The sequence below is a fragment of the Microcebus murinus genome, chromosome 1 (genome assembly GCF_040939455.1).
Source record: "Microcebus murinus isolate Inina chromosome 1, M.murinus_Inina_mat1.0, whole genome shotgun sequence".
Lineage (NCBI taxonomy): Eukaryota > Metazoa > Chordata > Mammalia > Primates > Cheirogaleidae > Microcebus > Microcebus murinus.
Genome location: NC_134104.1, coordinates 145,097,174 through 145,121,929, shown reverse-complemented (window position 1 = coordinate 145,121,929; position 24,756 = coordinate 145,097,174). Strand labels below are relative to the sequence as shown.

General features: G+C 34.8%; 1 protein-coding gene across 3 annotated transcripts in view; it reads right to left on the bottom strand.

Annotated features, from left to right (window-relative positions):
• The window catches only part of OXSR1 (oxidative stress responsive kinase 1), a 95,652-nt gene that overhangs the window by 12,694 nt on the left and 58,202 nt on the right, over positions 1–24,756 (bottom strand). For all 3 annotated transcript variants that reach the window (XM_076006414.1, XM_012756391.3, XM_076006422.1), the window contains 5 exons: positions 21,276–21,409; positions 16,528–16,576; positions 15,790–15,855; positions 8,167–8,289; positions 895–930 (listed from right to left, as the gene is read on the bottom strand). In XM_076006414.1, the coding sequence (XP_075862529.1) occupies positions 895–930; positions 8,167–8,289; positions 15,790–15,855; positions 16,528–16,576; positions 21,276–21,409 (408 nt within the window). The remainder of the gene's footprint in view (positions 1–894; positions 931–8,166; positions 8,290–15,789; positions 15,856–16,527; positions 16,577–21,275; positions 21,410–24,756) is intronic.

Below are 24,756 nucleotides of genomic sequence, written 5' to 3'. Positions count from 1 at the left end.
TGCACACATTCGAAGTCTATCTCTTTCCAGCAGGGGCTAATAAGTTTCACTCAGGGATGCAAGTCATAATGGCAGGGGTAAGGAAATAGGTAATCATGAGTAGCTCTTCTTTCTAGATAGTATGTCATTGGCCAAAGTAATTGACATAATTATGTGTAATTTCAAGGGGCTAGGAAATGCAATCCTGTCATGTACCAAGATGAAAAGCCAGACATATTAGTGAATAGTAGTTCTAATATAAGTTGTCAGACACTGGCCTGTTAAGATACCAAGGTACAGTATTTATTGGCAGTCTTAATACAGTTTTAGGTAGACAAATTGTGTACATAATTGTGTATATAAATTGGGTATTAATTACACAAAAAAAGTGGAAAAATTATTGCTTTTTAGCATAGGGGAGTAATAGAATTGGTTTAAGAGCCAGAGATGTAGTTCATTAGACCAAAACTCAGCTCAGAATAAAAATGCTGCCAGACGGAAGAATGTATGACAGAATAGACCTAGGAAACAGTTGGTTTCCTTGGGTAGTGAGAATAAGGAAAGTCAGCGTAACAGGATTCTGTTTAGTAGGATTTCCTATCATAGTGACACAGTAACTAAAGAAAATAGAATTTATTTCACAAGAGAAGAGGCTTGGAAAAAAATTTTAAAAAGGAAGGCAGCATATGACAAATTCCTGGACAGATTAACCCGCTACCTTCTACCTTCTACTTCGAGCAGTCCAAGCCATAAAAGCAGTTTATAAAGTCAAACAAGCAAGGAAGAACATTCTAGGCCCTTAGGCCAACTTTTAAGATTTGACTAGTATAAAGTCTCATTCCCATTTTGGTATACACACTTAAAAAAAGTGCTTAAAATTAAAACCAAACCAAAACAATAATCACAATTACTTACCTCAGAATTTGATATGGATTCTTTCACTCGAGGAGACTAAAAGAAATACAAAAATGATGCTTGTTAACTCAGAACTCGGGTTACCTGTAGTCAGCCCCAAACTGCAAGTATGCCGAATGTAAGTCAACTCCATTTAATTCTGATCCATACATTAATTCAGGCTACAAAGGACATTAAGATCAACTGCCAATTAGACTATGGACGATAAATCAGATTAAAATATTACTGCTAAATATGCTGGTAACTGTAGTGTCAAATTATTTAAGAAAATATTTCTGTTCTTAGGAAATATATACTCTGATTAATAACTGGCAAACAGCCATGATACATGCAACTTATTTTCAAATGAGTTTTCTGGAAAAAGAAAACTGTCCTGATACTATTGTATTTTTTTTTGTTTAGATAGCCTATAATAAATGCATCAATGTACTTATAGTATTTTAAAATTCTACAACTTGAAGCTGTATAAGCAAACATAATGGGACTGAGTTCTCGGGCAGTAGTGTAGTTACATTCTTCAAAGGAAAATTCTTTCCACTAATCACAAACATATTAAGTGCATAAGATCCCAGACCAAAACCTAAACTTTTAAGCTAGTTATCCAACACATTCTCAAGGTAGAGTAATTCTGATTATGGGCTTTAATGGAGAAAACTCTTGAGGCAAAATTAAAAAACAATGATACTGTTGCAGCAATGTGTACAGCTGGCATTACAGCTCTTATTCCTTTGAAGGGGAAAGAACTGAGCAGCACACGAAGAGTCGGAACTGCCTTTATTCTCCTACAGCAGGCTCAGCACACCTAGTGTTACAGCTCTCTTCATGTCTTCCCATATTCTGCCCCTTCCGGGTGGTCTGTTCCTGCTTTTATACCCTTGGTAGGGCTCAAAAAGCATCCAATCAACTACAAGTTTTAACATCCAATCAACAACAAGCTTTAACATCCAATCAATAATAAGCTTTAACATCCAATCAACAACAGTGAGATTCAAAAATTACCCAATCAGGATCACGTAAGCAGCGGGGCTGGAAACAGGCAGCAGCACGTGTGCCTGGGGGCATTGCGGGATGCGGGGTCCTGCCCCAGCAGCATGCCCTCCAACTGGCCATGCACAGCGCTGGTCCCCCCAGACGAGGAGTGACGGGGAGGCGTCAAGCGGCTGCATCCCGGAGCCCGACATTTTCCGCATCAATATGAAAGCTGCACTTCAAGAGTCTACTACTACCCTTACTTTTGTAGCTAGATATCTAGGGATCTGGTATGTAAATAAATGTGGGTTGTCCAAAAATTAAAAAATGGTTAGTGGAAATAAATTGATATGTTAATACAAATTGAGGTGAGGTCTCAAGTGCCTGATGTGAATCACATTTATTTGGAAATGAACATTTATAATCTGTGTGTATAAAAATCTAAGCTAACTTTATCTGGTAAATCATAACAGTTAGTAGTAATTCTGGATACAGGCATTGTAGTTTACCAAAAACCTACCTCCAAACAAATATCAATTTATGGTAAATTCTACCAAAAATGGATTTAGCCAGACTTCTTAAAAGGTCAACTTGGGGATTTTTTTTTTTTAATTTTCATCACCATTTTATTAAGGAGAATCAAGGTTTAGATAATAGCTAATGTAGTACAGCAAGTAAGTAGCCAATCCAAAATCCTTTTTAAAAAACTCTAAAAATAATTTCAAACTTATAGAAAAGTTGCTAGAATAAGAACAATACAAAGTACACCAGTAAACCCTTTAGCCTAATTCATCTATTATTAACCTTTCTTTCTTCATCTGCTTTATCATTTGAGTGCTCACTTTCTCTTTCTAAATTATTTAATCATATTTTTCCTGCACCATTTGAAAATAAGTTGCATGTAACATGGCTGTTTGCCACTTATTAATCAGAGCGTGTATTTCCTAAGAATAGAAATATGTTCTTAAATAATTTGACACTACAGTTATCAGCATATTTAACAATGATATTTTAATCTAATTTATTGTCCATAGTCTAATTGTCAGTTGATCTTAATGTCCTTTGTAGCCTTTTGTTTTTCTTCCAGTATAGGATGCAGTCTAAAATCATATATTGCAGTTAGCTGTTATGTTTCCTTAGATTTGTAAAATCTGGAACATCAACATTTTTGAAGAATATAGTCCCTCCACCTCTACTATATACTTTGATAGATGTCACTCATTTGGGGTTTATCTGTTTCCTTGTTACTAGTCTTAAATGAATTTCCAGTTGGATTCTACATAGTGATCGTGTCCTTCTTAGGGTACCACAAGTTCATCTGCCCCTTGTTAGCAAAGTTAATTTTAATCACCTGTTCAAGGAATTGTCCTATTTCTCCAATATATAGAGAGTAACTCCAGTGTATAGTAACTAGTTTTTCCCTTGCAACTAATAGGCAATCTGTAGGGAGACATTTTGAGACCATGACAATATCCTGCTCAGCAAAACTGCCCCCTATATTTGGCATCATTGATAATTCCTGCCTGATCCTATCTTTGTGATGATGTTTGTAAAATGAGGATTTTCCACCTCTAACACTCCTTCACATTTACCAGTCAGCACTTGGCATTCTACTGTCATGAACTATCCTTTAGTTCCTCCATTTATTTATGTACTACTTATAATTAATATGGACTTATATATTCCCATTTTTAAATGATTACTGCATTTAATAATTTTAATGGTTAAATTGGCCCAGAGTTGGTCAGTGGGTACTCCTTCAAGCAGGCACTTGTATTCTTATGAGGTTTTTAATGTTTTTTTAATTTCAGGATATTATGAGTGTACAGACAATTTGGTTACATTTTATGTCTTTGCCTCACCCAAGCAAGGATTAGAGGCATGCCCTTCCCCTCTATAATGCTCACTGCGTCCATTAGTTGTGTGTTTTTTAATTTTTAAGCATCCTTTCTTTCTAGCAAAAGATAATATTCCAGATTCATCTTATATTTTCCTTGCCCAAGCTCTGGAACCAGCCATTTCTCAAAGGAGCCCTGGTTTCTTTAAGTGGAGAATTGCATTAGAGACCATGATCTAGGTATAAGGTATGCTTATTATTATTGGTGTGTTTTTGCTTCTAGGCCCCTCAGTAGACAAAGCTGAGATATATGCAAGTATATACACACATATATACATACATAGGGACAAAGACATTCTCATTGTCTCTCTCTCACACACACACTCCTTTAAAAAGCTTGAATTCACACCAAAACCTCCAATTCAAATCTATCCCCAAACGATTCTTTCTCACCTTGCCCCATTCTGTATTTGTATGTCTCTTCTTCTACAGGGAGAATCTTAGCTCCCCAAAACACCAAGACATTTACTCATTTGCTCAACCCTACAAATCATCTACAAGAGTTTCAGAACTGCTATGCATATGTAACTATGAAAAACAATCCTAGTAAAAGGAGTTCAATATTTCTCTGAAGTTTTCTCCTTCTCTCATAACTACGCCTAAGACTAAGAGCAGCTAATCAGATACTGTGTTCATAGGTTACCTGAATTAATTCTTTCTTTTTATTCTCTTTCAGAAGGGATCCCCAACCTTCTTGGCATCAGGGACCGGTTTCATGGAGGACAATTTTTCTATGGAGGGGGAAAGGGGGAAGGGAGGAGGAGCTCAGGTGGTGATGCCAGCAATGGGGAGTAGCTGTAAATACAGATATACAGATGAAGCTTTAGACCACCGCTCACCTCCTGATGAGTGCCTCCCCTCCAACCATTCATGGAAGACAATTTTTCCACGGATGGGGGCGGGGCGCACAGAGGCCTACATCCCATTCCCTAACATGCAGCAGGGAGGAGAGAGCTCCATAGAGAAAGAACCCTAGAGATCTGCAGAGGGTTGCTTTTGAACATTCAGCAGAATACTTATCAATGAATGTGTGTAAGGAAACTACCTGAGACTGAGGCAAAAAACATCAAAAAAGGCTACTGGGAACAGTGCAGCACACACAAAGAGCCAGGAACAGTATCTATTCCCACTAGCCAGAATGGAAAAACTAATAACTCACAGGACATTGGGTAGGTAGTATTCTCAAAAAAATCTTGTCTCAGTAATGGGGAATAAATAGCTGTAGAATGAACACAACTCCAGACCCAAGTAACAAATCACAAAAGCAAAACCCAAAAGGATTAAACTATTTCCAATTAACTTTACTGTATCCCAGAATAAAGCTCAAGATTCATAGTAATACAAAATTATTAGCATGAAACAAGGTAAAAATCACAATGTCTGGCTTCCAATCAAAGATTACCGGGTATGAAGACACAGGCACAATGAAGAGAATAATCAATCAAATAAAATCCATCCAGAATTTTTTAAGAGACAGGGTCTTGCTCTGTTGCCCAGGCTGGAATATAGTGGCCCAATCACACAGCTCGCTATAACCTTGACCTTCTGGGCTCAAGTGATTCTCCCACCTCACCCAGCCAAGTAGCTGCGACTACAGGCATGTACCACCACACACCCAGCTATTGATAATTTTTCCAATCCAGAATTGACACGGATGTTAGAATTAGCAGAGAAGGACATTAAAATAGTTATTATAACTATATTACATATCTTTAAAAAGTTAAGTAGAGACATGGATGAAGTTTAAAAAAATCTATTGAACTTTTAGACTATTGCAATGCCTGAGATTCTGAAATATAGACTTGATAGAATTAGCAGAAGTTGCAGGAGAAAAGATAAATGAACTTGAAGGGCAGCATAGAAATTATACAAAATGACGAGAGAGAAAAAATAATTTTAAAAAAATGAAAAGAAAATCAGTGGGATATGACACAATTTCAAGTAGCTAATATATATGTTATTGGAAGACAGAAAAAATATTTGAAGATATAATGACTGAAAGTTTCCAAACTTGATAAAAACCTACAAACCCACAGATTGAACAAGCTCAACAAAACCCCAAGCACAAGAAACATGAAGAAAAATATACCTACGTATTTATAAAGAGGAAATCTTAAAAGCAGGCAGAGAAAAAAAGACATATTACTTATACAGAAACAAGATAAGGATGTCACCAGATTTCTCAGTGGAAACATGCAAGCAAGAAAATGGTGGCCGGGCGCTGTGGCTCACGCCTGTAATCCTAGCTCTTGGGAGGCCGAGGCGGGCGGATTGCTCAAGGTCAGGAGTTCAAAACCAGCCTGAGCAAGAGCGAGACCCCGTCTCTACTATAAATAGAAAGAAATTAATTGGCCAACTGATATATATATATAAAAAAAATTAGCCGGGCATGGTGGCGCATGCCTGTAGTCCCAGCTACCCGGGAGGCTGAGGCAGAAGGATCACTCGAGCCCAGGAGTTTGAGGTTGCTGTGAGCTAGGCTGACGCCACGGCACTCACTCTAGCCTGGGCAACAAAGTGAGACTCTGTCTCAAAAAAAAAAAAAAAAAAAAAAAAAGAAAATGGTGAAAAACATCTTTAAAGTACTGAAAGAAAAAGCCTACCAATCTAGAGTTCTATGCTCTGCAAACATGTCTTATCAAAATAAAGGTGAATGAGAGGAATTTTCAGACATAAAACCTTAAAGAAATCATTGCCAGCAGACCTACAACACAAAAAATATTAAGAGAAGTTCTTTAGGCATAAGAAAAATAATACAAAGATGGAAATCTGGATCTACACAAGAGTCTTTATTATGAATATGTGCTAAATGTTGTCAAAGACATTTTCAGAATCTATGAAAATAAAAATAGGGTTTCTTCTCAGCTCTACTAATATTACAAGATTTCTAATATTGAACCATCATTTTACCCCACCCCATTTCATCATGGTATATTCTTTTCTTAATATAGTTCAATACAGTTTTATAAGACTCATTTTTAAAAAAAGAGTTTATGATCTCAAAAATGGCTATGAAGATAACATGAAAAATACTGGAGAAAAAGCTACTTATTCTGTGGACAAAATATATAATTTTTGTATATACTTTTGTATATGTATTTATATATTTTTGTATAATTTTTGTATATATATTTTTGTATATACTAGTATCTACAGATGCCAGTAGATAGGGTCTTGCCAGTATATTAGATACCAGTGTATAGGTTATAGAGAAGCTATTATAACTATTTCAGAACTACCAAATTTCCTACAAATGGCTAGGCAATAATAATCAGATATTGAAAGCTATAATTTATCTTTCCAAATATTTGTTAGAATAAAAATAGCATCATCATCTCTTTCATAGGAAACTAGAACTATAAGGTTTATGTAGTTCTCGCTTCCTCCAGCAGCTTTAATATTTGATTACAATACAGTGTCAATTCAGAAAGGAGTCACATGAAAAAGTAAGGAAGACACCATAGTATCACATTTATAATGAAACATTAAACTCACAATTGTATAGAGATAAATGTTTATATGTTTTATGAACATTTCCAAACTTAAAGCTTAATAAATTTTTGCCAATTTTCATTGGCAAAGCCTTTACAAACTTAGCTCTACAAAAGGACTAGACTCAAAGACCTCATTGGATAAACGAGGTCAACAAATACTCAATGTTGATCAACAGAGTCATAAGTGCTTTCACCAAAGTAGATCCTAAAAGCAGAGACCCACTATTCATCCCACAAAAAAAGTCCCGAGTGAAGGCGTCATACTGTCCAACCCTTATATTTCCTATATACACATCTATTCTTGGGATTGAGTCCTGACAATCAACTTGAAGCAGAAGACCCTTGTCTTCACTGCTTTTAGCAAATGCAAACACACACACACCAGTCAACTTGAAGCAGAAGACCTTTGTCTTCATTGCTTTTAGCAAACACAAACACACACACACACACACACAGACATCAGGCAGGCAGGCAGGCACGTACGCACATACACACACATACACACACACACCTCTCAGACATATATCTAGGATATACCAGCTAAAGAAGAAGTACACTGTTCCTCTTCAGGTAGAAGGATAACAGACTTCAGGGACAAAGTTTCTACTGCTAGGCCTTCAAGTTTGCTAACTTTCTCTTCTGAAATGTTTAATTAATTCTATCCAGTGTATTTTTCAGACATTATAGTTTTCATCTATAGATCTGGGTCATTTTTATATTCTCTAAATATTATCATATTCAAATATATGTGCTAGTCTAATATTCCATGCAGAATTATGGGCTCCTGATGTTAATAAGTTGTTCAAGGAAATTCTGTCACTAATAATTATATACTCTTTATATTTTAGCTGATTGCGCTAAATAAGAACCACAGAGAGTTCTAGAAAAATCATACAGTTTAACAAAATTTACCCTGAGTTGTGAAATTGCTGCTTTTCCTTCCTCGCTTTCTTCATCTAATTCATCATCACTCCACTCCCAGCCTCCATCCTCTGTCTTATGAAGACGGCCACTGGAACCTGGCACTCTCCGAACCTGCGCATTAGGAAGAAACGTGGATTATGGTAGCGTTTCACATTTACTAAACAGAAAACACAATCATATTTCTCTATCACTTCAACCCATTAAGTGGATAATCCTTCTCCTCATAAGCACTCCCATAAATTCGTATATTCTAACCCTCTCTGTTCATAGCCTCTGCTGTCTCCACAACCACCAACCTTCCCTGCACTTCTATTACTCTGAGCCCAAACATCAAAATCCTGCTATGTGAAGTCATAGGTCAAATATGATTAATGTTTTAATGCCCTGGGACATTTAGCGAGAAAAAATAAAAGAGGTTTTCAGTCCTCAAAATAAACTCAAGACAAAGAATATGTCGTGTTTTAAGTTTTTAAATAAAAATTATACTGCTTATATTAATACTTTTCAAACTGCTGTGCAAGTTTTGTTAAGGAAAAGAGAAATCTCCTAACCCCTATCTTCTCCACGGGTAGCAACCACTTTCAACTCATTTTAGCTTATTATTTTAGAATTTATATTCTTCTCTCTAATGTGTTCCTATCATTATTCATTCATATTTTGGTTTTAGGAATTATCTATGGGACTTCCCACAAAAGATGAAAATTTAACTCTATTATCAATCTTCTATTCTTTTCTCAAGATATACTGTAATTTTGGTTAGATCAATATTTAGTTTGCATACGCAATTATATACATGATACTCATGGCTGAGCCTTATTGTATATTACCATTACTTTTCTTTCCTGCATACCTTTTTTGTTTCCCCTGGAGTTAATATTTATTCTTTCTCAGCTGTGTAAATCTCCTCTCACCACATTCAATTAAGTATTCTATCAGTATCATCTTCTTCGAGAAGACTTTCTCATCAAAGCCTCCTGATCTGCTCCACCCTAGGCTGATTTCATGCCAGGTCTGCTATTTCAGATTGTACTCTACCATCATCCAGAGGACTGTGCTTCCTGGATCACATGATTTCTCTGTTTTAAGTTTAAATACTTTCTCCACTATTAGCATGGTGCATTTATTAAAGCCATGCGTTTATGAATTTACCTTGATTCTATCCCCATACTTCTTTTATACTTTGGTTAAAGGAAAAAAAAAAGGCTGGATTAGGAATCATTTCTTTTCATTAATTTTGAAGATAACTGCTGCATTGTGATCTGGTTTCCAGAAGTGTTCCTGAGGTCATCATGACTCTCGATCCTGTTTGTGACATTTCCCCCTTCTCTGGAAAATTATAGATTCTTCTTTTTGCCTACAATATTCTGACCTATCATGGTAATGTGCATTAGTGTTAGTCTATTTTTAATCACTGTGCTGGGTACTCAGGATCCTTCATTTTGGAAATTCATGACCATCAATTTTGGAAATTTTTCTTGAATTATTTCTTCAATGATTTCCTTTCTTCTGTTTTTCTAAGTTCTCCTTTTCTGGAACTCTTTCAAATCAAATGCTGAACCTTCTCATATGATCCTCTTTTCAAATCTGTTATTTATATCTGGGCCTTCTGGCTCTCCTTTCTGGTAAATTCCCTCAACTTTATCCCACAACCTTTATATTGAAGTTTTCATTTCTTCTGTTTTCAATGGCTTTTGTTGGCTTTTTTTAAAAGAGCTTTTTGTTGGTGAATGCCCCCCCTTTAAAAATAATAACTTTATTGAAATATAATTCAACTCTATATAACTGACCCACTGAAGGTACACAATTCAATTATTTTTAGTATATTCAGAGTTGTGCAACCATCACTACAATTAAAAATTTAGAACACTTTCATCATCAACCCTCCCTGTCCCCACCAAACATGCCACATCCTTTAGCAGGCACTGCCCATTTCTCTCCAAAACCCTCAGTACTAGGCAACCACTAATCTACTTTCTGTCTCTACACATTTGCCAATTCTGGACATTTCACATAAATGGAACCACACATTATTTGTTTTTTTGTGACTGGCTTCTTTAACTAGCATGTTTTAAAGGATCCACATTACATTACATCCACATTATAGCACAAATCAAAACTTTATTTCTTTTTATTACTGAATAATATTACATTGTATGGATATACCACATTTTATATACCCAATCACCAGTTGATGGACATTTGAGTTGTTTCCACTTTTTGGTTATTATGAATAATACTGCTATGAACACTTGTGTACATGTTTTTATGTACGTTTTCAATTCTCTTGGGTATGCCCAGGAGTAAAACAGCTGGGTCATATAATACTTCTGTTTAGCTTTTTGAGGAATTGTCAGAGTGTTTTCCAAAGTGGCTACAAATTTTACATTCCCATCAGTAGTGTTAAAAGAATTCCAATTTCTTTACATCTTTACCAATAGTTGTTACTGTCTTTTTTATTATAGCCATCCCAATGAGTATAAAGTGGTACCTCATTAATGTTTTGATTTCTCTGATGGCTAATAATATTAAGCATCTTGTTGTGCTTATTGGCCATTTGTATATCTTCTTTGGAGAAATGTCAATTCAGATCATTTACCCATTTGGTAAACTGGGTTGTCTTTTTATTAGTGAGTTGTTAAGACTTCTTTAAATATTCTAGATATAAGCACCTTATCAGATATAAGATTTGCAAATACTTATTCCCATTCTCTAAGCTGTCGTTTCACCTTCTAGATTGTGTCTATTAAAGCACAAAAGTTTTTAATTTTGATGAAGTCAATTTATTTTTCCTTTTATGGCTTGTATTTTTGTTATATCTAAGAAAGCTTTGCCTAACTCAAGTTCCCACTGATTTACTCCTATACTCTTTAAAGAGTTTTATAGCCTTACCACTTATATTTAGGTCTACAATATATTTTGAGTTAATTTTCCTGTAAGGTAAGAGGAAAAGACCCAACTTCATTCTTTTGCATGGGGATATTCAGTTATACCAGTACCATCTGCTGAAGATTCTTCTTTTTTTTTTTGAACTATTTTTATTTTTTATTTATTTTTTTTCTCAGTTAAGATTTTATATATATTGTAACACATACACTATATACACATTATGTTGAAACACAAATAATGTCTTCAGTACATACATACTGACATACATATATACATATTATATTGTATATAGTGTTTTCAGTACAGTTATTTTATCTATCATGTGATTATAATATGTGCTTACACATACATCTAATATTTGTTTTTGTTTGTTTGTTTTTTAGCGTATTATGGGGGTACAAGTGTTAAGGTTACATATATTGCCCATGCCCCCCTCCCCCCTCGAGTAAGAGCTTCAAGTGTGTCCATCCCCCAAACGTTGCACATCTTACTTGTTGTGGCTGTATATACCCATCCCTTCCTCCCCTCTTCCGACACCTAATAAATGTTATTCCTATATGTCCACTTAGGTGTTGATCCGTTAATACCAATTTGCTGGTGAGTACACGTGGTGCTTATTTTTCCATTCTTGAGATACTTCACTTAGTAGAATGGGTTCCAGCTGTAGAAGATTATTCTTTACCCACTGTATTGTCCTGGCCAAATGCTTCTTTTTAAATAGCATTATCTTCATTTTTTATGAATGCAAATTCTTATCTCCAAAAGAGTCATGATTTCATTTAAATTGACGGAAGACAACTTAAATATTAGGTTATTAAGTATGAAATGCCTGATTTCCTTAAGTACTAAGTTTGACAGTTGATATCTCTATTTCACTTTGACATTTCTCATTTTATTTTTATTGAAGGCACATCCTCATTCCTTCAAATGCATAGTCTGGCTTGTGATTATCTGTCAAATTTGTTTTTAGAGCAATTTTTATGAAACCATGGACAAGTCAAAAATTTGTTTTATTTTCAAATATGAGTTCCGTGGTGGGACCAAGGCTATGCAGACAGCTCGAAATATCAACAAAGTGTTTGGGAAGGATGTGGCTAGTGAATACACAGTATGCTGATGGTTTGAGAATTTCTGCTTTGGTGATTTTAATCTTGAAAATGAGCCACATGGGTGACCTAAGACCGAGGTGGACAATGATCAGCTGAAAGCTATAGTAGAAATGAATCCATCTCACCTTATGCATGAACTAGCAGCAAGGTTTGATGTTACTATTCCAACAATACTGAACTGTTTGAAACAAATCGACAAGGTAAAGAGAAGCTGGATAGATAGGTACCACACGAATAACATGAGCATCACAAGAGAAATCATCTCTCAAAGCTTGCCTTTCTTTGCTGTTACAACTTGAAGGTGAACCATTTCTACACTGTATTGTTATGTGTGATAAAAATGGATTCTTTTTGACAATTGCAAGAGCAGCACAATGGCTGGATAAAGATGAAGTGCAGAAACACAGTCCACAACCAAACATTCATTTAAAAAAAGCTAATGTTGTCTGTTTGGTGGTCCAACATTGGTATTATCCACTACAGCTTCATGAAACATGGTCAATAGATTACAGCGGATGTCTACTGCAACCAACTGGATGAAATGATGAGGATGCTTGTGATTAAGCAGCCACCACTGGTCAACAGACAGGTCAATCCTCTTGCCAGACAATGCTTGACCACATGTCTCACAAACAATGCTGCTCAAACTACAGAGGTTGGACTTGGAAACGCTCTGTCATCCACCATTTGCACCAACTGACTACCACTTCTTCCAGGCTTTGGGCCACGTATTATAAGGAAAAATATTCAATTCTCAACAAGCTGTAGGAAAGGCCCTTTGCGATTTCATTACTACTGCTCTCCAGGCTTCTTTGCTGCTGGCATAAACAAGCTACCATCAAGATAGCAAAACCGTGTCAATACTTTAGGCTCATACTACTTTGATTGATTGTACTGCTTCTTGTTCGAGATATAATAAACTAAACTTTTGATTTGAAATGGGACATTTCATATTTAATGACCTAATAAAATCATAACTCTATTTTCTCTAAATTTTCTTCCTGTGTTTATTTGTCCTCTATCTTTTATATGAAGAAGTTTTCCTCAGATATCCTGTGATCCTAGATTTCTGCTCATATTTAAGAGCAAGAAACTAAAACACTCATTGGAAGCACTGAGTTTTTAAGTAGGTGGAGTTTTCTGACTATGAGCTTCACTACAGAGTGATCTGGGTGAGCATTTCTCAGAGGGAACCCCAATGTCAGTACCATTAAGGTTTTCCTCTTGGGCCAGTCAGATAAATCACATAAAGATCTTCCAGTGTCCTGTCTTGGGGATAATAAGCTTTAATGCTGTGTTCTAGGAGTTGAATGAAGTAATATGACTAGGGGTTCTTAACATGTAGCATGTAAGCATTCACTTAAATGCACCTTTTCAGTAAGTTCCCACTATTCAACTGTGTCCTTCAGTTCAGAGACCATTTCTTTTACCTTTCTGCAGAATAAACCTCCAGACATCTCCTGGGGTCCAGCATGGAGGGAGAGAGGGGAACCAGAATCTAACTCTACCTTAAGACTTTCAACCAATCCTCCTATTTTTTAGCCCTACTTTCACTCTCATTTCTGGAGGTACCTGGTACTAACTCCCTTGCCTTCTGCAGTTCTGTTGTACAAGGTAGCTTCTAAACTTTCTTGAATGCTGGCTCAGCAATTATATTCCTCTGATTTGCCAAGTCACTTACCACTTTTTACTGGCATCATAGTTTAGAAAATTTGGTTGCAGCTTTCACTTCTCCCATATTTTTTTTTCTGTCCATTTGGGGTTTGTGACTTTTCTTTGTATTCTCTTAACTGTTATTTTAGTAGATAAAATGGCTCTAAGTATACTGAAGATATAGCAATGACCAAAAGTACCTGTTCTCATTAAGGTTTTGTTCTAATGGTATAGAAAGAATATAAAATGTCAGATGATGATAAGTTCTTTAAAGAAAAATAAAGTAGGGTAAAGGGATACAAAAGCATGGGAGAGTACTATTTTACTAGTTGGAGAAAATTATTCTGAGGAAGGGCCACTTAAGTAGAGACCTGCAATGAAGTGGAGGAATGAGTTAAATGAGTGTTCAACCCAGTGGCTACCCATGAGAGCAATCTTCCAGGTCCCAGGTCCCAGTCCCCAGTCCCCAGTCCCCAGAGATATGACTTTAGTTGGTTTGGGATGATACTCTTTATGTTTCTTTTTTTTCCCCCTTTAAGTCCCCAGGTGATTTGGATATTTAACAGTGAATTATAACCACTGATTAAGGGAAAACACATCCAAGGAAAAAAGTATAGAAAGTGAAAAGATCCAATGTAGGAGAGGAAATTTTTCCAGAAGTGAAAAATAACTTTAAGTCTAAGAAAAAAACTAGAAAACAACAGCTTGTTGGTACTTTTCAAAAAGAACTCTTCAGGAAGAAAAGAGAGTCCCTTAATTACTAGACTGAATATCTAAATTTGCAGAAAAATATATCTCTAAGATAGAGACAAGTTAATTGTGCTTAGTAAGACATCATTTCAAAGTGTTCAATATACTTTTCTGGTTCTTTATCATGTAAAACCTTCTTAATAATATCAGAATTCCCAAGCAGTGAGATCTATGGAAAAGAATAAGCCACCACTAGACATTGATTATTTTAACTTCCTGGAAAAGCTACCACTGTATTTTTTATAAGGTACAGGACCTCTACCTTCTTCAAGTCTATCATCAGCAAAAGCCTAAACTGCCTCATTTTCTTCACAGTGGATAAGTCTGCTTTGAGCAGAGACATAAGAGTAGGGAAAAGGGAGGATTTTGTTCTTCCTACTGTTCCAGAGGTTCATAAAAGTTTCATGGAATGGAAAATTCTTATGTTTTGCCCTAAGATCTTTTTTTTTTTTGAGACAGAGTCTCACTTTATTGCCCAGGCTACAGTGAGTGCCGTGGCATCAGCCTAGCTCATAGCAACCTCAAATTCCTGGGCTCAAGCAATCCTCCTACCTCAGTCTCCCAAGTAGCTGGGACTACAGACATGCGCCACCATGCCCGGCTAATTTTTTCTATATATATATATATTAGTTGGCCAATTAATTTCTTTCTATTTACAGTAGAGACGGGGTCTTGCTCTTGCTCAGGCTAGTTTCGAACTGCTGACCTTGAGCAATCCGCCTGCCTCAGCCTCCCAGAGTACTAGGATTTTGCCCTGAGATCTTAAAGCATTTTTCTACACTCACATTATGAGCAAACTTCTTAGAAATTACATATGCACAATAAGATTCTTTTGGCCTTTTAGTAAAAGCATGAGAAAATTTGGAGGTAGAAGAGGATACTATGACTTACATCCAAAGCTATAAATGGTATGTTATAAAATCACATCTCAGTCTGGTAGATGGAAACAGTGTTTCAACAGGGTTTAGAATTAATTCCCTAACTGCTGCCTAGCATAACTTTTCACCTTAGTAGATAGCAGAGTAATACCTAGGCATATAGTAGACCAGTGATATTTGAATGAACATGGTAAAGAATGCCTTAGAAAAGACTGAAAGAAAACAAATAATACTCGTATATCATTAACAAAGTATAACTTAACATATAATTTCAAAATGCAAGAGTAAAGTGAATCTGCAATTTCTCATGAAAAGTGAGTTGAATTCCCATTTACCTTTTTAGCTCTTTCAGAAATGGTTGGTGCTCTCTGCAATATTTTTTCTTGGAGAAATTCTTTATTCTGGAGAGGAAAAGCAAATGTTTTGTTCTTACAAGAAGTTTTATCAAACCAATAAAACTGACACAAAAATGTTCACCACAATTAAAATGTGAAATAGTAACTGTTTTATAAAGAAGTATAAGAAAAACCTCCATTCTTTTACTCTGAAGCTCCTTTAGTATGTTAGTCCCATGGTTTTATAAATTGACAGAAGATTGAGCTTCAGTGTACTGTATAAACCATTATCTATGAAAAGTTTGCTATACTAAATTTATGTCCTTTGAGATGATGGTTCACATTTCCAACTAAAGTAACATCCCACTATCTGATATCTTTGGGAAATCAGATGTTTACTAATGCAATAATAAAACTTGAAATGAGAGTTGATACAGATTATATTTATGATAGCAAAATTTAGTAATCATTTTTCCTATAAGTTTAACCTGAAATTTAATTTCCATAAAAGTACATTAACTTAGTTAATTTTTAACTAATTAATTTAGTTAAATTCCAAAGCAAGTATCTTAATTACAAAAAATTGTATACATAGTCCCTTCTACAATTATTTTGTTCATCATCATTCCTCCAAACATAATCATCTTAAGAAAGGCAACTTCTGAACAGTGAACATAATTTGGGTAATTAATTGAAGCATCATATGAACACATATAATGAAAAGCTAGAATTTCCTACCTTTGCTTTCTGGAAAAATTTGTGCCTTAACAGTTCTGCTGCAGTTGGTCTAAAATCAGGAAAAAAAAAGTTTTCCAGTTAATTCAAGTGTCATGTGAGTTTCCACCTTCAAAAATGAGAAAATTATCTTTTCAGCAGCAAAATAAAAACTCAGTATACTCTACTTTCCTTAACTCGCTAAAAAGCAAAAAGTAAAAATAAACTTGGTACGAGACATTAACCAGAATAAAAAATTCAAATAGAAATGTTCTGATATTTATTGTAGATTCTTTGAAAAATTCATTAGTGAAATGTTTCTTTAAGAAGCATGATTTTAGTGGCTTCCAATATATTTGCTATTTAATGTTATTATTTCCCAAGCAGTAAGCTAGACACTATCTAATAGTTTTATCAAGGCATAAAAATATATTTAAACTCACAAAGAGGAAACCGATCAAATCAAGCCCTCTGCTTCTTACCACCTGGCTGCCCGCAAGCCTTCAACCTAGGTAACTCAGAGTCTTAAAAATAGATTTCACACTTCTCTTTTAAAAACAAAGATTCTATAAGTAAAGTACATTACCCAAATTTAGCTAAAACTCAGTTTTTAACTTAACTGTACCTGGTCTTATTGCCTTTTGAGTAAAGGCATACTTGTCCATTTTATAACCTTTTAAAAGAATATCATTCAGAATAAAGAATTCTACACTTAAGAAAGAGACTGGACCTGATTTTGCCTCCCTTGTGATCCCAAGCAAACCACAAGTTCTCAAAGGTTCAGTATTAACCTGGCCAACTCCCTAAAAGCAATAGTTCTTAAACACTGTTGTGCACTCAAATATCTGGGAGGTATTTAAAATTCTCAATGACTGGGCCGTACCTCATACAAATTAAAGCAGGATCTTTGGGGGCAAATCCAGGCATTAGTAGTTTTTAAAAAGCCCAGGTAATTTCAATGTGCATTCAAACTTGAGACTCAGTGCCTCAGACGATTATCATAAAGATGACAAAGGTGAATAAATGTGCAAGTTCTACGCAAAATGAAATTAGACATTACCATTCTTATTTTTTCATTCAGTCAAGATTTCAATATCCTCAATTTGCACAACATTGCTGCTTATCACTCATTCCTTCTTCTCCATACAGTTCCTTCTTTCTAAAGTACACCTTATATGAGTTTTTTAAATGATAGAATGTGACTGGAAAACTCAATTTTTGTGTGAAAAGAATCTTAATTTCATGCTCACTCTTGAATGATAGTTTGAATAGATGGAGAACTCTGGGTTAACAGTCACAGTCACACACCACATAATGACATTTTGGTCAGCAGACCACATATCTAACGGTGGCTGGAGCAATAGGCTACACTGTGTGACCGAGGTGTATAGAAGGCCACACCATCTAGGTTTGTGTAAGTACATTCTATAACGTTCGCACAATGACATAATCATCTAATGATGCATTTCTCAGAATGTATCCCCATCATTAAGTGACGTATAACTGTATTTTCTCTCAGCATTTCACTAAATGCTGGCCTCAACTGTTGTTATTTGGAAAGTGGTTGTCAATCTACCTGCTAATCCTCAGTTGGTAATCTGTTTCTTGAGGTTGCATGTAACAATTTATCTTTGCTTTGTATCTAGAAGTTTTGCAATGTATAGAAGTGGGGGCAGGGGGATATTGCTTAGAATTTTAGGGAGATGGTTCTTTAATCTGAGGCTATAGATCTTTCATCAATTCTAGAAAATTCTCAGCCATTAATTCTTTAAATATTGTTTTTCCCACATTCTCTCTAATCTCTCCTGGTTAGTGCATATTTATGTGTATATAGATATGTGTGTGGATGTGCATACACACACTGAATCTTCTCATTGTATCCTCTAAATGTTTATCTTTCTTTCATATTTCCATCTTTTATCTTTCTGTGCTGCATTCTGAGCAATTTCCTCAGTATAGTGTGATTAAGAGCAGGCTCTCTAGTCAAATAACATGGGCTAGAATTCTAAGGCCACCATTTATAAGCTATGTAACTTCAGGCAAGGCTACTTAACCTCTCTGTGATTCAGTTTCTTCATTTGTAAAATAGAGGAAAATAATAGTGCCATCCTCAGAGGATTACTGTGAGAATTAATGAGATGATATACGTTAAGTGTTTACAACAGTGCTTGGTATTTGATGAATCAATAAATATAATTATCTTTTTTGCTGGCTGTTTTAACTAGTCCACTGAGAGATTTTGTTGTGTTTTACTTCAACTTACAAATGTTCTAAATAAAATTTAATTATGGTTTACAAACTAGAATAGATTTTCTATAGCTTCTAGGGTTTGGGTTTTTTTTTTTTTTTTTTTACTTTTTAAAAATGTTTTAAGATAATTTTAGACTTACAGAAATTGAAATAATTTTTAGACTTATAGAAGAGTTGCAAAGATAGTACAGAGTTCCTATATATCCTTCACCAGCTTGCATTAATGTTAACATTTTACATAAACATAGTATAATTATCAAGAAATTAAAATATTAACACTGGTACAATACTATTAACTAAACTACAGACTTAATTCAGATTAATCCAGTCTTTCCCCTAATATCCACTTTTTGTTCTAGGATCTAATATACAACAAACACCTTGTTGCATTTAGTCTTTATGAATCCGTGATAGTTTCTCCTTTCCTTGACACTTTTAAAGAGTACTGATCAGGTATTTTGTAGCATATTCCTCAATTTGGTTTTGTCTGATTTCTCCCAACATATACTGAAGCTATGAATTTTGGGGAAGAACACCTCATAGGTGGTGTGCACTTCTCATAGTATCACATCAGGAGGTACACAGCTACATAATATCAGTATGTTTTTTATTAATGGTGAGGTTAACCCTAATCACTTGGTGGAGAAGGTATCTACCAAGTTTCTTCACTGTGAAGTTGCTATTTTTCCTTTTTCATACTCTATTCACAAGAAGCAAGGCAGTAAGCTCAGCCCACACTCATGGGAATCCATTACGTTTTAAATTTTAATTATTATAGTTTTCATTTCTGGCAGTGCTTTTTGATTATTTTGTGATAGTCACAGTCTTTTCTTGTGGTTTTGATTTCCTTTATGATTTATTATTTTAAACATACTTATTTTATATCTTTTCTGATTATGACTGCATTATCTAAATTTCCTAGAGCACAAATCCTTCTGCTTGTGTCTACTAACTCTAGTTCATAATGCATTGTTTCACTGTGTGTTTCATAATTTTGGATTGTGATCTTATCTTCAGTGGAGTATTATGTTTAAGAATCCCACGGAACCTGAAGTTTGGAAGTGTTCTTCCAGTTCTGTGATTGTTTCTGCTGAAAATAAAACAGTTTGGTGATAATTTTTTTTTTTTTTTTTTTTACTTTCTAATCCTGTGGGTTTCTGGATGACATGGGTAGTACATATTTAGACTCCAAACCTGTGGAATGTCCATATCAAAGGGCTTAATTATTCAAGAGAGATTTCTGTTGTCTCTTGGTGATGATGGACAGTTTTTATTTTGGTCTATCCTTTTACTAAGGATGCAGATGTCTGAAGGTCTTAGCTTTAAGTGGGATCTCAGTTCAAATTCCCACTGGATGGGCCCAAGATCTCAATTCCATTCTCCACAAGGAAGTAACAAATCCAAACCAGTAGGTTATTGGAATAAATAGTATCTCACTGAGGGCAGCCACTGAACTAGTTCGCAATATTTCTTCTCTCACTTATAGTTTTCTCCTTATTTCTGGCATTGAGGATCTTTAAGTTTGATAGATTTTATCTGGCATTTCTAGGTATTTGTAACAACAGAGTTTTGTTCTTTTAATTAACTAATTTGGCAAAAGTAAAAGTGTTCCTTACCTTTTTAAAACATTTACTCAGAAACAGAAAAAAATTTCCAAAAACACAAGCATAAACTCTGCTGCCTCTGTTTTTCTTATCCTTTCCAATATTTCCAACAATATATTCTAAAGCCCCAATATATATACTAGAGTTGTGATCAAGAATGGCAAAGTCTTTTATTTTTGTTGATCTTTAAAAGAACCAAAATTAAAGAACTCAGTGCTAAAAAGCTGAGTGAAATATATGCGAAACAGAAAAATAAAATTCGGTGGGAACAGAGCCCTAAACTAGGATCAGGACTTTTGGATTCAAGTCCTACCTCTATGACTAGGGTAACAGGTGACCTCAAAAGTAAAAGGTTGTACTTAATAAACTCCAACATTCTATGATTCTAATTCATAAAGTTACACACATTAGGTATTCATATTTATTTGCTCAGTTGCCATTCAATCCACCTAGTATTGACACGGAAGCTATTTGAATTTTTGGTTGGCTTACTAAAATATCTTCTAACATGAAAATAAGTATGATTGACACTAAATATAAATTTGCTCTATTTCTTTTGTTTTTAATATTGTAAATAGCATTAAAATATTTATTTATAAATTTTAAATTGCAAATTGAAAACAAACCTCTCACACTAACCTGTCATTTTATTAATATAGAATTCACAATGTACAATTGTAGAATTATAAAAAATTGATCAGGAAATAGCTGGACTATTTAGGGTACACCATATACTACAAAGGAGGTAGAAATCAATTCCTATTTCCAATCTAGTGTAATGGTCTCTGTGTACTTTTTTAAAAGTTTATATTTTGAATATGTACAAATAATTCCCTGTGCATACACATATGTGATTCTTAGCCTTCCCACACTGGTTTACATATTAGATGGAGAGAAAAGTAAACTTTCATATTTTACCTTTTTTCTGGATCTTTCTGAAGGCACAATGAAATCATTTTTCTAAATGATTTTCCATATTTTTTCAGCATTTCTTTATCTTGAACACCAGTTTCCAAAGAAGGAGGATCATTTTGCAGTGTTAGCATTAACACCTGTAAGAATTTTCAATATAGTATAAACTTGATGACTCAGCAGTTTAACTAACTATTGTGGTCAAGATTTTTATTTATTTATTTTTTTTTTTTTGAGACAGAGTCTCACTTTGTTGCCCAGGCTAGAGTGAGTGCCATGGCGTCAGCCTGGCTCACAGCAACCTCAAACTCCGGGGCTCAGCGATCCTACTGCCTCAGCCTCCTGAGTAGCTGGGACTACAGGCATGCGCCACCAGGCCCGGCTAATTTTTTGTATATATATTTTTAGTTGGTCAATTAATTTCTTTCTATTTTTGGTAGAGACGGGGTCTCGCTCAGGCTGGTTTCGAACTCCTGATCTTGAGCAATCCGCCCGCCTCGGCCTCCCAAAGTGCTAGGATTACAGGCGTGAGCCACCACGCCCGGCCAAAGATTTTTAATATAAGTAAAACCCCTCCCATGCATACAAATAGATTTTATTTTCTAAAAGTTCACATCTAGATCAGTTGTTTAAAACTCAGAATTATTTATGTGTCTTCCACATAAATAATAATGCTATAGATGGTTGGCTTCCCAGAAGACTCATCCACAAGGGCCCACTGTACCAGCTTTGCTATGTTCTTTAGTTAGAATCCTTTGTTTCTTCATGTCCCCTTCCCAAATTCTTATATTGCCCAAACTACTGTTAAAATAAAACCATAGGAAAATTAAAAGTACGACCTTGCTGACTTTACCTATTCATAGCACTGTTTTTCCTTGACCCCTTGCAATCTGGCCTTCTCTTCCTAGAACTTTTCAAATATTTCCATCACTGATGTCCTAGTAAACAAAGCTATGTATTTTTTCAGGCCACATTCTTCCTGTCTTCCTTGCAGCAGTTGACAATCTTGATTACTGTCCATCCAAAATCTCTTCCTTCCTGACTTCCATGACAACATACTAACTAGATGCATAGAGAAATAAGGAATGGAGGTCATATTTATGTGGTGGGGTTTGGGTGATTTGTGTTTTCTTATATTGTTGGATTTTTTAATAAAAGCACATGTCATTTTTGTAAATACAAAGTCAAAACTAAAAACAAAAGGTGGCAATGATTAGACTTACTACTTTCTCTTCTGATTCAATTTATATTTACTGAAATGGAATTAGTAAGGCTGGCAGTATTTCTCATTTTGAGCAAATAATTTAACAGGTATATGTCTGGCTATAACTGCAAGAGAAACAGCCTACTATGGAGGAAAAGTAAACCTCACCCTTTCCTACTCACCACCACCTTTTAAAAATTAAGCCATTTCATTGGCTATTAAATCTATTAGACCAGCATTACCCTGATACCAAAGCCAGACAAAAAGATACCACAAAAAAAGAAAGCAGCTATAGACCAATATCCCTTAAGAATATTGATGCTAAAATCCTCAAGAAAACATTAGCAAACCAAATTAAACAGCATATTAAAAGGATTATACATCATGACCAAGTGGGATTGATTCCTGGAATACAAGGATAGTCCAAAATACAAAAATTAATCAAATGTAATACCCCACATTAACAGAATGAAGGGAAAAACCCTACATGATTATCTCAAAAGAGGTAGAAAAAAGCATTTGACAATTCAATACCATTTGACAATAAAAAGGTTCAATAAGCTAGGAATACAAGGAAACTATCTTAATATAATAAAGGCATATGAGAAAAATCCACAGCAACATACTTAATAGTGAAAAACTGACAGCTTTTCCTCTAAGATCAGAAACAAGGCAAGGATTCTCATTTTACCACTTCTATTCAACATAGTACTGGAAATTCTAGCCAGAATAATTAAGCAAGAAAAAGCATCCAAATTAGAATTAAGCAACCAAATCAGAAAAGAAGAAATAAAATTATCTCTCTTTGCAGTTGATATGATTTTATATGGAGATAATCCTAATGATTCGACACACAAAAAATATTAAAACTTATAAATAAATTCAACAAAGTAGCAGGATACAAAGTCAACACACAAAAATCAGTTATATTTCTATACACTAAAAAGGAACAAACTGAAAAGGAAATTACAAAAACAACTCCATTTACATTAACATCAAAAAGGACAAAATACTTAGGAATTTACCAAAGAAGTGAAAGATATGTACACTGAAAGCTAAAAATTACTGAAAGAAATTTAAAAAGCATAAACAAATGGAAACACATACTGTACCATGTTTGTGAACTGGAAGGTTTAATATGGTTAAAATGTCAATACTACCCAAAGCCATCTACAGATTCAAAGCAATCTCCATCAAAATCCCACTGACAGAAGTAGAAAAGTCCATCCTAAAATCCACATGGAATCTCAATGGACACTGAATAACCAAAACAATCTTGAAAACAAAGAACAAAGCTAGAGGACCAAAACTTCCTTATTTAGAAACTTAGTAAAAGAGAGCCCATAAATAAACCCTCACACATTTGACCCTGGTCAAATGATTTTTGACAAGGCTTCCAAGATCATCCAATGGGTAAAAGACCCATTCCAACAAATGGTGCAGGATATCCACATGCAAAACAATGAAGTTGGACTCTTACCTAACAATGTATACAAAAATAACTCAAAATGGATCAAAGGCCTAAATGTAAGACCCAAAACAATAAAGCTCTTAGAAGAACACATAAGGCAAGAGCTTCACAATATTAGATCTGGCAATTTCCTAAACATAACACTAAAGGCAGAGGCAACAAGAGTAAAATTAGTTAAATTAGACTTCAGGAAAGTTTAAAAATTTTATGTATCAAAAGACACTATCAACAGAGTAAAAAGGCAACTCACAAAATACAAAATATTTGTAATCATATACCTGATAAGGGATTAAAATCCAATATATAGAGAGAACTCTTACACCTCTACAACAAAAACACAATCATATCCAAAACTGGGCAAAAGATGTGAATAAACAATTCTCCAAAGACATGTACATGTACATGGCCAATAAGCACATGAAAAGATGGTCAACATCACTAATCACTAGAAAAATGCAAATCAAAACTATAATGAGATACCACCTTTCACCAATTTAAAAAAAAAAGTGTTGCCAGGAGAAACTGGAATCCTTGTGTATTGCTGGGGGGAATGTAAAATGATAGAGCTGTTGTGGAAAACAGTATAGCTGTTCCTTAAAAAGTTAAAAATACAATTATCATATGATCCAGTAATTCCACTTCTGCATATATACCCAAAAGAATTGAAAGCAGAGTTTCAAAGAAATACCTGTATACCCACAGTTCATAATAGTATTATTCACAATGGCTACAACATGGAAGCAGCCCAAGTGTCCTCCAATGTATGGATAAAAAAATGTGGTATATCCATACAATGGAATATTATTCAGTGT